The sequence below is a fragment of the Protopterus annectens genome, chromosome 6.part1 (genome assembly GCF_019279795.1).
Source record: "Protopterus annectens isolate FY-2018-M chromosome 6.part1, PAN1.0, whole genome shotgun sequence".
In the NCBI taxonomy this organism is placed as follows: Eukaryota; Metazoa; Chordata; order Ceratodontiformes; family Protopteridae; genus Protopterus; species Protopterus annectens.
The window spans coordinates 267,277,405-267,293,410 of NC_056738.1; the positions used below are offsets into that span (position 1 = coordinate 267,277,405).

General features: G+C 37.2%; 1 protein-coding gene across 2 annotated transcripts in view; it reads left to right on the forward strand.

Annotated features, from left to right (window-relative positions):
- The window catches only part of UBE2F (ubiquitin conjugating enzyme E2 F (putative)), a 2,002,640-nt gene that overhangs the window by 447,542 nt on the left and 1,539,092 nt on the right, over positions 1-16,006 (forward strand). For both annotated transcript variants that reach the window (XM_044075697.1, XM_044075696.1), the window contains one exon: positions 12,007-12,036. In XM_044075697.1, the coding sequence (XP_043931632.1) occupies positions 12,007-12,036 (30 nt within the window). The remainder of the gene's footprint in view (positions 1-12,006; positions 12,037-16,006) is intronic.

The following is a 16,006-nucleotide window of genomic DNA, read 5'->3' on the forward strand; positions in this document are numbered from 1 at the left end:
CCTGTGTTGGGCAGGTCTTTCTTTTTTGATAACTGACCATCAGACTTTATATTGACCGGTCCATTGAAGGTTGATTTTAATCCAGTAGCGGTGCCCACAGTAATAGTTGTCTTCAGCTGAGTGGGCATGATATCTTTTTTGCTTGACTAACATCAAGCATTTACCTGAAGGCACCACAGGTTGGTTACTTTACATTACTGTATTAGTTGGCTAAAGGGCTAGAGTTTACCAAATTTCAACCCTATGGACAGCCAGCTGATCCTACCGGGTCAAACTTCACTTGCAGTAATAAACTGCAAAATAGCCCAAATGAAGAAAACTGATCTAGCTTATTCTTTTATATGTGTTTTTACTGTTCTAAGCAGGAGTATTGCTTTTGTGGAAATAAATGTATAATAAAAACATACAAGTGATGTAGGCTGAAAATGAATGCTCTTAGTTCCATTGTTTCTCTTCTTTTAACCTAACAACTATGTAAAAAAAGTTTTTATTCTTGTTATTGTTTGTATACTTGCTTGCATATTGTGAACTAGCCTCCTTGCAACTTTTAATCAAATATTTCTGTATTTGTGCCATGTATGTGATACTCTGCTGTATTTTTCCACTGTTGCTTTTCTGTCAATTACTTGTTGGAGATTTTCTCCCCGTGTCTCTGCTGACAGTGGGCTCCTGTCCCACTTGGACGCTACCGATAAATGTAAACAAACAAATAAATACATAAATTATATCCCAGATATGTCAAACGATTGGCTAAATATAGGTTACAAATAAAAGCTGTTCTGAAGTGGTAGCAAGTGTTGTAAAATGTTATTACAGTTTTTATTTTGTGTGGACCAGTTTGCCTTTGCCTTACCATATCTGTTTCACCACTCATCATGAATACAGCACTCTTCAATGGCTCCAAGCTTCATTATACTGTAGAGGTCTTTTTTTTTTTTTTTTTTTTTTTTACCAGAGTTCCCAATTGCTGATTGGGCTTTCACCTCCTTATTGAATTATTTTCTGATTCTACATGCAGTGTTTGTCCAGTCTTCCAGTGGACCATAGCGGTTCAGTGAAACCAGTCTGCAGATGTGTTGTCTCTACTCCATTTAGGATATATAGTGTGTATGTTGGGCACATCTAGTCTAGTGCTTCTCCAGCTCTAGGCTGTTCCTGGGCAGTCTCTTTATTCTCGTCAACACCCTAACAGCAACAATCACCTTGATTCCTCTGCCCTAGCAGTGGAGGGGTGAAATTTGCAAGGTGAGATGATTAAAGGTGTATCAAAAAAGAAATGAAAATAAACTCATCTCTTCCATTTAATAGATCTTTTTAATGCTTTTGATATCTGCCATCCAAGACTACTTCACACACTTTCTTCAGTAACTTTTCCCCTTCAAGTCTCAACTGGTTTTCCAACTCTCTAATTACACTTAGGCAGTAAAATGGTTTTCATCCTCCTCTTCCTTCCTGCCAGAAGCTACTGGCAATCGACATGGTTGTGTTATGCAACACCTAGTATTTAATCTTCCCGTAAATCTTTCCACTGCCTCATCTCATTCCATTCTCCGTCAGTATGCCAGGGATGCTGCCCTAATCTGTTGTGCTTCCTATTTATCCACAGTAGAAACTGTTACTCAAGAGGCTTTCACCTCCATTGAATTTGCATTCTCAATTATCCTGGAACCTAATAAAAACAAACTTTTGATCATAATTCTGAATTCTCAAACAGATCATCAGTCGGACTTTAGTCTATCCAGCAAAAGCGTTAAACTTGAAGTTGCCCCACAAACTGAACTGCTAAGTATTACCGTAGATGATCAACTAAAATTTCACATGCATCTCCAAAACATATTAAAAAAACATTTAAAAGTATGTTTACTGTATGGAATATTTTGCTTTTTTCCTCACACTTTACTGCAAGTATCAGTTAAAAAAAAAAAAAATTTAAGTACAAAGCATATTTTTCATTTTCAGAAGTTAATAAAAAATGTTTCTATAAATATATTACCTCATTCACTACTAGCATTTACTGTAATTCATCCATTTTTATAAATGGAACTATAATATTGGATCCTTACAGGATAGCAGAGTTGAACAAATTTTCCTTCAAGTCAGCACAAACCCTGGATACTCCTACCACTTGTGAGTTAATAAGTACATCAAATGTGAACTGTCCCCTAATGAACACTAATTCAGTTTCTATAGCTGTAAAAAACAGGTAAAACTGCCATGGGCAAAGATAATATATAGTGATGTTGATTCATTGCTTAAAAGACAATCTTCTACCAGTTTTGTGCTCAAGTTACAACTCGTATTCAAACCAAAGAGTAAAAAGACCACACAGACAAACCAGTTAGTAAAAAAACTACATGAAAAAATAGAAAAGGTAGAATTTTCACTGTATGATACCTTTAACCTCCAGTAATAGAGGCTAATGGGATATATGCAAATAACCCCTTAAGGACATTGTGTTTCAGCTATATGGCTTCTGAATTCCCATGGCTTTTTAACTTTTGTCTTTTTCTTTTTAAGTCTTAATGGATACATTCAGGCCAATAAAGCCAAACCCCCACTAGCTGTGGACATACATGGTTTTGCCTTCTTTTGACTTCATTAGCACAGTTCCAACTCAAGGTTACTCAATTGTATAGTGGCTTTGTTTTTGAATAAGTCAGTAATTTCATCACTTTTTCCAATTTATGAAAAAGGAGACAAGATGGACCCATGGAATTATAAGCCTATAATTCTGGCATCAGTTTTATATAAATGCTATGAACAGGCATTATTGAAATTATTTCTGAATTCATATAACGGTATTGGTCACTCTGATTTTATACCAACATGTGCTCTGCTTTGGTATATCCAAATTAACAAATCTATTGTAGTTTTATGACCAAGTTACTTTGGGATTTGGTCATTCATTTACATTTAATGTTCATTGCATTGATTTAGCCAAAGCCTTCGATACTTTTTGTTATAGCTGCATTATAAGCAGAGTGAAGAACTGTAGCTATAACTCATTTCTGAACAATTGGATTATTTGTTGGTGGTCTGGACATTTACAGTGTATAATGGTAATAGGACATCTAAATATCTTCCTCTACTGTCTGGAATTCCACAGGGTTCTGTGTTCGGCCACCTTTTTATTTAACCTTGTACTGTCAACTAGTCCTATTAACCATCACTGCTGGCGAGCAAATTATGCAGATGATTGTAAGATAGGATATGTTATATGTATTACATAGTAAACGAGCCTCTGTGCCAGTATATGAATTTCTTAATCACTTTTCATCTTGGGCCAAAGAGGTTACCCTGAACATTAATTCAGATAAGTGTAAAATAATCTGTTTTGGTAAGCCAGTTTTAACACACAGCTTGTTCTTAATCAATCCTATTTTACATAAGACCTGTAATGATAATGATATATATCCTCAAACGTTTTATGTTAATCTCATGTAATTAGTATTAGGAAATATGCATTTTCTTTAATGGGTCGTATAAGTGAATCTTTATATTTATGAGATGAAGAAAGTTTATTATATCTTTATAAAATGTACATTCATCCTGTTTTGGAATGTAATAGCATATTTTGTGTATATACTAGGAAACAACTTGCATTACTTGAATAAGTTCCAAGGAACTTCACAAAAATACCTTTTGTTCAACATTTACTGTATCAAGCAAGATGTCAAACTTTAAAATTATTTTCTCTTCACTTTAGACATATCAGCGGAAAAATAATGTGTGTAGAAAATCTTTCATAAAATGTTGCAAGCTATTTACAATATTTTTTTCAAGCAATGTAGGAGACATGGGTATAATAATAATAATTTTGCCACCTCATTATGCAGAACATATTTAAGAAGAAACATCATAACACAAATTATTCCAAGACATTGGAACAGAGTATCCATTGATATCAGGTTACCCCCTAATACTGAGCATTTTAAAAGAAGCTTTGAGCATTGGATGGGAGAAAACATACCTGGTACTGAATTTAATGAGCTGGTGTTCTTAGATGACCTTTGGGCCAGAACATTGTAATAAACTTAAGAGAAATTACTCTAAGTCATTCAAAAACATAGCTTATTTGCATCTGTACTTCTCCATGCCTAACAAATATTAGCATAACTCAATTAAAAAAATAGAGCAATGCTACAACAAAATCAGTAAATTTTCATATAGATTGCCAGATTTTACACACCATTGCTTAGTGTTCCAAAAGTATACTGGCTTGAGCTCCCAATAATCCTGAATCTGTCACAGATGCAGCTTGTTCACAAAGTACTCCACTCCTCAAATAACTGTCCATGTCCTTCAAGGATGCATCTGCAGTCATAACATATGGGTTATCCTCAGAGCAGCCCTTGATGTCGGCCGGATTCAAGTCTGGAGTCTGGCCTCCACGCCGGCGTCAGGCGTCTGGGGTATAAAAGCGACACCATGCCTTCTTCCTTTCTTGCGGCGCGGTGCCCGAAGCAGAAGCTGTTACGCCAAGCCCGGTCGGTCAGATCCAGTGAATTCAGCTACGAGACTTGAAAAAGCTAATTACCCGTTGGGGACTCTTTCTTGCCTCAGCCGATGTGTAAATAATAGTTTGTTGCTTGGCAGGAAACAAATACCTCACTTAAAAGGATTTCCAATTCCTACTGCCTTCGCTTGCTTAGGCTGTAGATTCACGACGTGCTCGGCCTGTTTAGCCTGTTAGCTTCCTTCAACTGAGGAACTCTGCGTCCGGTGAAGGTTCCAGGAGAATTTTGGAGCCCGCTTTTGCTTATAAAATGCCGTGAGACTCCGACCGCATATGGTCATAAACGCATGAAAGGACCCGACACTTTCAGCGGCCCGTGGTTTTCCGGCTGATACCGGCTAGGCCTACTGCTTGAGTGCCTCAGTTTCGGCCCGAAACCCGAGTCCTCAGAGATTCCTTCTTCTGAAACCGCCGCCCCGACCACGAGGGCCCGAGAGGCCCCGGCTGGAGATGAAGAATTTCCCTACCAAAACCAGTGTTCAGGAAATGTCAGACGCACCATACCTTTGGACATTCTACACTCGCAATATGCGATGGGGCGAGCTAGGCCCCTGCTTCCATGTCCCATTAGGCCTTTTCAAGGGCTAAAGCTGCTTAAACTTTCTAAAGCTTTGCCTGCCAAATCCCTAGAGGCCTTCCTCTAGTTCACAGATCCTCAGCCTTGCTGAGGACCTTAACCTTAATTAGGGGTTCACAACCTCACCCCAGACAGGGCCTCTCAAGCCTCCTCCAGGACAAAGGCCCAGGACTGACCCCTCCTGATCCACACACTCCTCAGATGATTCCGCGGATGGATCTGGGTTGTCCAGACCACCAGGGAAGGGCTTTCGCCTTCACGGCTTACTTTCGCCTTGCGGATTCAGATGCAGAGGAATCCTATCCTTAGGCCTCCCTCCTGAAGAGTTTTCTTTTTTGGTGAGACTCTACACTCCATGAGAGCATTTTCAATGGCAAGGTCAAGATTTCTCTGATTCTAGAGAAAAGATTAAGGACCTTTTTGCATTTGCCTCAGCATAGGCCCGCCAAGCTGCCACCTCCTGTTCTGTATGTAATTGATGATGTGACAATGATGTCCAGTACAGCCCGCAGATACACTCTCCCTCATGGCCCCTGCCAAACCCTGACAGATACTGGGGTCCACGGATTCTCACTTCCATTTGTATAAAGCCCATTCTGCAGACCCAGAAACTATTTCTCAGAAAGAGTTCTGTACTGCCAAAAATCCTCTACCCTCTGAAAGAGAGAGAGTCTACAGAGCTTTAGAGAGATGGGGAAGAAGGTCAATATGCACTTCTGCAACTCTTTCTGTCAGGGCACATTAAACTGTCAATTTCATATGATACAGTTACCAAGAGTATTTGTTAGATGAACTGAATAGGAAGCTTTCTTCTCCTGAACCCCTAGACGTAAATCCCTTCAGGATTTGGACAACACACAACAGGTTAGTAATCATTTCTTAAAATGTGGCTATGATGCACTGGAGGCTTCTTTGGTAGATCAGCTATGACTGGGGCAGTTATTAAGTAGGCATGCCTGGCTGGAACAATCTTTGCCAGACAGCATGTCAAAGCTAAACTCCTGGATGCTCCAATGGAGAAACAAAAATTTATTTAGCTCCTCTCTGCTCCAGGAGAATCTTAAAAAGGTTGAAGAAAAGGCAAAATCTGTGCAAACAGTTTAAAAGATTTCCTGCAAGTTCAACCACGAGATTCCAGCAGAAACTGGCCTACTAGAATTGGTCCTTTCCAGACTGGGACAGGAGCCCAGAGAGGCAGGAACAGAGCCCTAGAGGCAGAGGTCAATCCAGAAGGGGCTCCTACAGAGGCGTCGTCAGTGGCAACCTGCCAGCCAGAGTAGTGCAACAGCTTAACAACAACAACCACTACACCAGGACAGGCTCAATGAGGCTGCTCTGACCTTCACAGGGATCAACTGGAGAGGAAGCACCCTTAGGCTGGAGGAAAGCTGGCTTTATTCTCAAATAACTGGCATTATATTACAAAGGATACATGGACACTACAAATAATAGACAAAGGATACAGGTTCCAGCTTCTACACTTTGCCAAAGCCCGGAATGCCAAACCCTTCCACCAAATCAGAGGGCAGAGGCTTTAAGACAAATCAGCAATTTACTTCCAGATGAAAGCTATAGAAAGGTGCATATGTTCAGAACAAGGCCAAGGTTTTACTCCAGACTATTCCTTGTACCAAGAAAAGAAAATCAATGGAGGCCTATTCTCGACCTGTCCTCACTAGAACACTTATCTCATTGTGCCAAAATTAGAAAATACTTTGACCCTACAGCTTCTTCCCATGTTGGGCAAAGGGAGTCTTGGCTGGTGACTCCTAGATCTCCAAGGGAGGCATCGCCTGCGTCCCTATTCGAGACAAGTTGCAGAAGACACCTCAGATTTCTTGCAGGATCAGAGCATTATCCAATTCTCAGCATTGCCCTTGCTGGCTTATCCTACCTATTCCGCGAAATGCCTGGCATCAGTAACTGCACATTGCTAAATTCCTGGGCGCGCTGCTGACAACAAAGTTGTTAAAGGACTTGGCCTGCCATACACCTGCTACAACAGACCTTGGGATACACGAGTCAACATCAAAAGTCAAGACTAGGTACCATCCAAGAGATAACAGTGCAGATCTGGACACAACCACCCAAATGGCCTTTCTCACAGAAGAGAAAAACAAAAACAAGCAAACTCAAGCTTGCAAAGGAAAAATCCTGCAGGCCCTGATTCCACATGGCATCCTGCATGAAATTCCTAATACCGCCATGCCAGGGCTGCATATGAGGAAATTACAATGGTACCTAAGGGTTATTATGGTCTCCAACACAGTCACCCAGTTTAGAAACCATGTTAATCATTCCATGCCTTCAAAGGAATTCCTGTGGTGGGCTCCAGGCCTGCCAGTCAACAGAGGGTTGCCCTTTCAACAAACCAAAACAAGGCAGACCATCACCGGGGCGCCTCAGACCCGAGGATGGGGAGCACACATAGAGAACAAATCTATCCAAGGCCTATGGCCTCAAAGGACAGCTAAGCATGCACATAAACCAAAGAAATGCTGGCGGTAGAATACCCAGTCAGGAGCATTCAAACCCTTCCTCCAACAAGGACACCTGTTAATAAGGACAGACAACACCGGTCGTAATGGTACATAAACAAGCGGGAGGCGCACATTCTTACCCTCTATGCGGATGGCTATAAGATCTGTGGGAACTATGCCTGAATCTCAATATTCCACAGGGTTCTAATGTTCGTACCTTTTATTTAACCTTGTACTGTCAACTAGTCCTATTAACCATCACTGCTGGCGAGCAAATTGTGCAGATGATTGTAAGATAGGATATGTTATATGTATTACATAGTAAACGAGCCTCTGTGCCATGAATTTCGTAATCACTTTTCATCTTGGGCCAAAGAGGTTACCCTGGACATTAATTCAGATAAGTGTAAAATAATCTGTTTTGGTAAGCCAGTTTTAACACACAGCTTGTTCTTAATCAATGCTATTTTACATAAGACCTGTAATGGTAATGATATATATCCTCAAACGTTTTATGTTAATCTCATGTAATTAGTATTAGGAAATATGCATTTTCTTTAATGGGTCGTATAAGTGACTCTTTATATTTATGAGATGAAGAAAGTTTATTATATCTATATAAAATGTACATTCATCCTGTTTTGGAATGTAATAGCATATTTTGTGTATATACTAGGAAACAACTTGCATTACTTGAATAAGTTCCAAGGAACTTCACAAAAATACCTTTTGTTCAACATTTACTATATCAAGAAAGATGTCAAACTTTAAAATTATTTTCTCTTCACTTTAGACATATCAGCGGAAAAATAATGTGTGTAGAAAATTTTTCATAAAATGTTACAAGCTATTTACAATATTTTTTTCAAGCAATGTAGGAGACATGGGTATAATAATAATAATTTTGCCACCTCATTATGCAGAACATATTTAAGAAGAAACATCATAACACAAATTATTCCAAGACATTGGAACAGAGTATCCATTGATATCAGGTTACCCCCTAATACTGAGCATTTTAAAAGAAGCTTTGAGCACTGGATGGGAGACAATGTACCTGATACTGAATTTAATGATCTGGTGTTCTTAGATGACCTTTGGGCCAGAACATTGTAATAAACTTAAGAGAAATTACTCTAAGTCATTCAAAAACATAGCTTATTTGCATCTGTACTTCTCCATGCCTAACAAATATTAGCATAACTCAATTAAAAAAATAGAGCAATGCTACAACAAAATCAGTAAATTTTCATATAGATTGCCAGATTTTACGCACCATTGCTTAGTGTTCCAAAAGTATACTGGCTTGAACTCCCAATAATCCTGAATCTGTCACAGACGCAACTTGCTCACAAAGTACTCCACTCCTCAAATAACTGTCCTTCCCTCAATTCCTTGTATTGGTCTCTCCTGTCAGACCTCTGCACTCGGCCGATACTTACCTACTTGTGTCAAAAAGTCTTACAGTACATATGGTGAATCTCTCTCTACTTCACGTATATATCTACATATTATGGAACTCCCTCCCAGTGTTTATCAGGCAAACATTCTTCAGCACTCTCAAAAAGAATGTCAAAAATGATTTAAATAACTGTTGAATTTGCTCTTTGCTCTTGCTCCTGGACACGTGGATAGGCACCCTTTTCTAGTTGTCTTTCTTGCACCTGCTGCTCTTCTTTTCCCCATTACTTTTAGCATTTCTACATTTTTATAGCCTTTAATCTCTTCCCCTGTCTACTCTTCTTACATTTAATCTCTGCTATTGACTACCTTCTCTTCCACTCATCTTTATTTCTTCTTTTTTTCTCCCTGTTAAACAACTGCCTTCTTTATTCACTTGTTCTTTTTCTCTGTTTGTAAACTTTAATATATTTTTCTTCCTATTAGTAAATATTTAATCCTTTACTGTTTCTACTAGTGTTTTTTGTATTGGTAAATGTATATCTAAAGATTGCTGTATATTTTTATTGTTTTAATGATTTATTTTTCCATTGTATGTACTCCTTATGTATTTCATATTTCTTGTGTTATTGATCTATTCATTGTAATATTTTGTGCTAATTTACTGGAGCTCATCTCCTTTGAACTCGGCTTAAAAAGGATCTTGCATGACCCAGTCAGACTATCCCAGTTAACAACTGTAATGAAGTAAATAAACCATAGAGGTCTATTGTTGTGGTGAGTGCAAAATGTCCAGGTGTGTGTGTTTGATTTATTTCTGGAAAAATTATATGTATTGTGCACTGTTGAGGATAGACCATATAGTTCCGAGGTTAGATAAACGTGGTTTGTGAACATGTTTCCACCAAAACGTACCTGATTATGACATATACACTCTGCAATGCTTGCAAACTCTTAGGCCACTTAAATATTAAATTCTATTAGAAAGGGCTTATTACAGTGAAATTTATTTCATTTTGCAATTGAACATTTGCTATTTTCTTGTCATAAAAGTGAGATTCTGTTTAAACATTTTTTTTTTCTTAAGAGCTTTTTGGGGAAGACAGCGCTTTAAGATCTTCAAGAAAATACCCTCATAAATAAACTTTCCTTGTCCGGCTATACCCCAGTAGTGTGACCCCACAAACTCTTCTAGCAGCCTTATATTTATGATTTCTGATTCCTCTGAGTTAAAGAAATCACTATGTGTACAAATGTATGAACAGTGCCATTTCTTACACAGTCAGCCAGAAAATATTTTTGTGTTTTTTTTTTATTGCTCCTCAAAAGTAGAGTTCATTTTACTGACACTCTTGCCCTTATTATTCATTTGCTTACATATATGGAGTTTAGAAGTTTTAGCTGTGTCTGCACAGATAAAATAGTAGCTTGGATGAGTTTGGAGGGCAAGCCTTCCACACCCTCATGCGAGGGACTTTACCTTCTGCACCCTTTACCGAGATCACACAGCCTCAGGAAAAGTTAGGTATAGTCATGTATTCGGCAATATACATTAAACAGTTTCCTTGCTGGATTATTGTGTGCTGGAGTATCTGGTTGAGTAATTTAGGTTTTTTCTGTATAAACTTTTAATTCCCAGCTGTATAACTCTTGATCATATGTTTTTGTTCCTCCTTATAGGTGTTCACTTGAATAACCCTGTATTCCATCTGGAGTTATGTCTTATGCCACTCCAGTGGTGGGTCCTGAATAGGGAGGGATATTTTTGTTTCTATTACATCCACTGCTACCTCTATTGAGAGAAGTATGATGGGACTGTTTTTCCATTTAATCAAATATTACTTCCAGGAAGGTTTATAGGTAATTAATAGACTAATGACTCCAGCAGCCTTTTTAAGCCTAACCATGCTTCCTAAGGATGAGAATCAAACCCTGTGACTGTAAGGTAAACACCTTAACCATTAAGCCAACCCTATGACCTCATTTGCATTGTGGCAACATTTAGAACTCTTCTTTTATGCTCCAAATCATGGGACAAGACAGTGGTCTAAAGATGTTTCCCAATGAAATGCACAGTGAAATCTAAGACTGAAGGCTTCATAATACCCAAGTCTAATGTGTTGAGCTTTCGTGCTCTTATGGAACCTATCTTGCAAAATATTTAAGTGTTTTGTTATATTGTTTATTTATTCATTCACTCGTCCCATTTTGACTGAGTTAGTCCATTAGAGCAATAACCCATTTTTGGTGGAGGCACAGGGAGAAAAGCTCCAAAGTGCACCAACAAAAATTGTAAGAGGCATAAGCAATTACAGTTTTAAGATTATTTACAACAAGTACAATTGTTTTGTAAGATTACACAAGATATGGTGTTATACAACAGTGAATTTACTATGTAGAATAATTAATATTGCAAGTGTTTGGAGTTGCTCTTTTTTAGTAAAGGTCCCACCTAATTAGCAATAGTATTTAAGTGACTACGTAAAGATACATTTAGGCTGTGATGAGACACCACAGCCCAGACTTTCCATGTTGACTGTATACTGTCATTCTTTCTTGGATGACTGACTTGGCAAAGAGATGACATTGTATTTCGAAGCTTAAGTAGTAGACCTCCAAACAGTGTCAGTAGTTGACTTGTAGATAGTTTTCTGCTCGTCTTGTAGAATTTCATGCAGTAATCTGTCACTAAAATCTTTTGAAATTACATGCAGTGCCATCATGACACTACAAGGTTGGAAAGAGATGTGTGCATTAAAGCAGATGACTAAGGAAATTATATTGGTATCTGTCGAGTTGCTGATTTCCTAAATTGAAGCACCGGTGCTTTTTAATACTTTTATCTCCATGATCACATGATCAGATTTGTAAGCTTATATATATATATATATATATATATATATATATATATATAGTGCAATTACTAAGAGGCTTAAAAGGTCTGCTAATAAGAATACCTGTGGTTTTATTTGTGATATAGTCAGTGCTCTATACTTCTTAAATAATTTGTTAAATTTTTGCTTTTGTTTCAGAAGTTGCAGAACTTGAAGCCAATTTGCCTTGTAAGTACATTTTTTTATGTTTTTACATTTTTGCTTTAAAATAAAAATGCTCTATGCAGGCATCTAGTCAGGTACTCCCTGCTTTCTCTAGGTATGTTAGAGAGCAGTGGACTAAGGCTAATGTTACTTCATAGGAACACACAAATGGCAGTTATCATAGCCTGCCTTCATGACATTCCGTGAATGTTTTTGGCTTTTACACATGAAACACATGAGCTGTCTTTTTTCACTGTATTTTGTAAAGTAGGCAGAATGAACACTAAGACTTGTATCTGAGCTATGACTTTGCTGCATAAAGTATTGGAAACCAGAAATTTAAAAAATGTTTATTTTAAACACTAAAATTGCATAGTTCAGTGGTCCAAGTCAGTACATAGACATCAGTTGCTGACATATAGTTAGCTCCATATTAAGAAAGTATGCTATGCCATAAGAATAGTCCTAATCTACTTGTTAGGGGTATTATCTGAAATGGAAAGAGTGACGTGATGGATACCATGTTGATTTTTTTAAAGACCGTTATTGAATTTTCAGTTGACATAGGCAAGCTTACATTTATGTAAAAGCAATCAAACCATATTAACATGTTTGCATTTCAAGCATTATACATGACATATTTTGTTATATATCATATTATCTAAGCGACATTATATAAGTGATTCAGCGACTGCCTTCTGTTAAACGTTATTCCTTCTCCAAATCATTTTTCTGTATGCATTTTTCCAACAATTTTCATTTGTTTAAACAAGAAGCATGTTTATTAAATGATCACTTATGACATAGGCAGTCATACATTTGTATAAATGAAAACAAACCATATTAACATATTTTTAGTTTCAAACATTATACATCACTTATCTATCCCGTCATTGTCACACATTACATAGCTCACACAACTCCTGCTTTCTTTTGAACCTCATTCCTTCTCCAAAACATTATTCTGTATGTATTCCCACAATTCCCATTTTTTTTCTATATAATTTGCTCCTACCCTTTTCTAAAGATCCCATTTCCAGTTGTTTTATCTCTGTTACAATATTCACTACTTGTAGTACAGTTGGTTTAGACTTTGATTTCTGTTTTGTAGTAATCACTTTTTTGGCAGTCATCATCATTAGATTCAGCAAGGCCTTACTATATTTAGGCAATTTTGGTTCTGTATCATAGCTCAAAAAATTGTTACCTTAGTTGTACCATTTTGCCCACCCAGTATTTCTGACAGTAGTCTGCAGAGAATTTTTAAAGTTTGGCAACTCATTGCACTCCCAAAACATATGTTCCCAATTATCTGCTGGAGTCAGTGGCCACGGAGAAACAATACGTTTATTCTTCCCCATCACTCCTCCAACATGTGCTGTCTACCTGAGGAAAAATTCTTTGGAGTCTGTTTAGGGTATAAAATACCCATGTAAACATTTCCAAATAAAGAGCCTACATCTTCTAGAATTTGTTGCGTATCGTGGAGTCATGCATATATCCCTCCATTGTTTCCTTGTAAATTGCTTATCCAGTCTATCTTCCCAATTGTTTCTAACTTCCTCTGATTGATTTATATAGTTACCATACAGTATTTTATATACTTATCCTTTTTCTTTTTACAACAGGCTCTTTTCTAGATTCTGCTAAAAACTCTGTCAGTGCTGGTCTTTCACTTAGAATCCCCCTATTTCTTTCTCTTTGCCTATACTCTGATATCAATCTTTGATAGGGAAGGCAATCTCTAGCCTGCAGTCCAAATAAATTATTGGCCCCTTTCCATTGTATTATCTTTCCTTGAATTCAAAAAGAAGACGAGCTGGATTCAACGGCCTCGGAGAAACAATAAGTTTCACTTAGAATCCCCCTATTTCTTTCTCTTTGCCTATACTCTGATATCAATCTTTGATAGGGAAGGCAATCTCTAGCCTACAGTCCAAATAAATTATTGGCCCCTTTCCATTGTATTATCTTTCCTTGAATTCAAAAAGAAGACAAGCTGGATTCAACGGCCTCGGAGAAACAATAAGTTTATTCGAAAACAAGCGCTTTCATCTCTTAAAAATAAAGTGGGACTTCATCAGATTTAAGAACATTAGAGATAATGCATATTTAAATACTGAAGGCTAATCACATGACACCATGATGAAACATCCCAGTATCTAAATACGTATACTAAAACAATAAAAGCATAAAATAATAAAAACAAATGATAAAATGTAATAAATATCAGGAAAATATGAATTATTCAAATCTTGTAAGATTTGAAAGCCACAATTATGCTGTAGAATAAATCAACACAAAAGGACTAGTCAACATCGAGCTGCTAATCAATATTCATAAAAAACAACCAATGAGCAAAAAAACAGTCCAGTTCATAATAAATATTAAACTCAAACCGGAGTATCCAATTATTCATCTATTTCCTGATCTTTGTTTTAAAAGGCAACCAAAAGAAGCTAACTTATTAAGTCCGGGCCAACCTACTGCATTGAAAAAAGACTCCAGTGCAATTTCCATTTCTCTAAATATAAAGACAAAGTCCCACCTCTAATGTTCTGAATTACTTTTTCAACAATGAAAAATCTAAAATAATGTTAGGATGCTTATAAATATGCCGATATAAGCCAATGGTGTTTTTTTTTCTAATCTCATACTGATGTTCGTAAATTCTATCCCATAATCTACACTCTGTTTTACTAATATAAAAAGCCGAACATCATTGACACAGGGCTGCATATACTATACTCCTAGTTTCGCAATTATATTTTCTTTTTTTATATAAAAAGGAATGCCATTAATTTCAAATAATTCACATGTCTGAATATGTATACAAAAGGGGAAACAACCATATTTTCTCATAACAGATTCACCAGCGTTTTTTTAATTAATGTATGCTCAATTAAATATTTAAGATTAGATCCCCTTTTGTATATAAAATTATGTTTTTCACCCACTTTCTCTTTGGAGATATGGTCATCAAATAAGATGACCCAGTTCTTTTCAGTAATATCTCTAATAATAAAAATGTCAGAATTAAAGGATGAAATGAAAGCTAGAGGAAAGTTCTGGGCATTAATTAACTCAGTACAAGATGTGTCAACAGCCCCTTGTTCAAACCCGGGCTCAGAATGAATATCATATTATGTCAGTCAGTGGGATCCACAGTCATCTAAGTCATTCCCTCAACCAAACCAATGGTCATCCCATCGGGTGGTTACACCTCGACAAACCAATCGAATTGGCAACAACAGGAGAATTCGAGAGGGAATCTGAGGCAGAGAGAATGGATTCATCAGCCAGTGACGGTAATGCTACTATTTCTTTAGTTACAAATTCATGTGGTGATTTCACCATTTACAATTTTAGTTTGCAGCCTCTTTGATTCTTCCATTGGTAATCTTTTTTCTAAGGGGTTAACCTTTGTCCCAACCTGAAGGGCGAATATTTGCACACATATTAACGGATTTAAAATTGTATATCAGGAAGTTAAATTTGCATATTTATTTTAATGGGTCTACTAACACATCCATTTTACCAAACCCATTATGTGTTCTCCCCTTACGTACATCATTGGCTTTATTTGAAAGGAGTTGTGAGTTAGATTTAAGACCCATATTGCCACCCAAGAACACGAGATTTGTCCGTAATTTAACTTCAGAAGAACGGGATCTTTTATTTTGGGTCTAATCTCTAAATATCAGGCTTATGCAACCAGATAAAGGTGGGGGTTTGGTTGCTATAGATGATAAAGATTACTTAGATCAAATTTGTTGCTTGTTATTCAAGGACACTTAGAAACCAGTTTCTAAAAATGAGTTAAATATTGCATATCAGAGGATACGGCTACAACTTAAGGATATGTTGCTTGAAAAGCACATTTCATTAGATGAGTATAAATATTTATCTATGGATTATCCGTCATTCCAACCATTTTTGGTCTTCCTAAAATACAGAAGGACTTGGTCAACCCACCTATGCATCCTATTGTGGA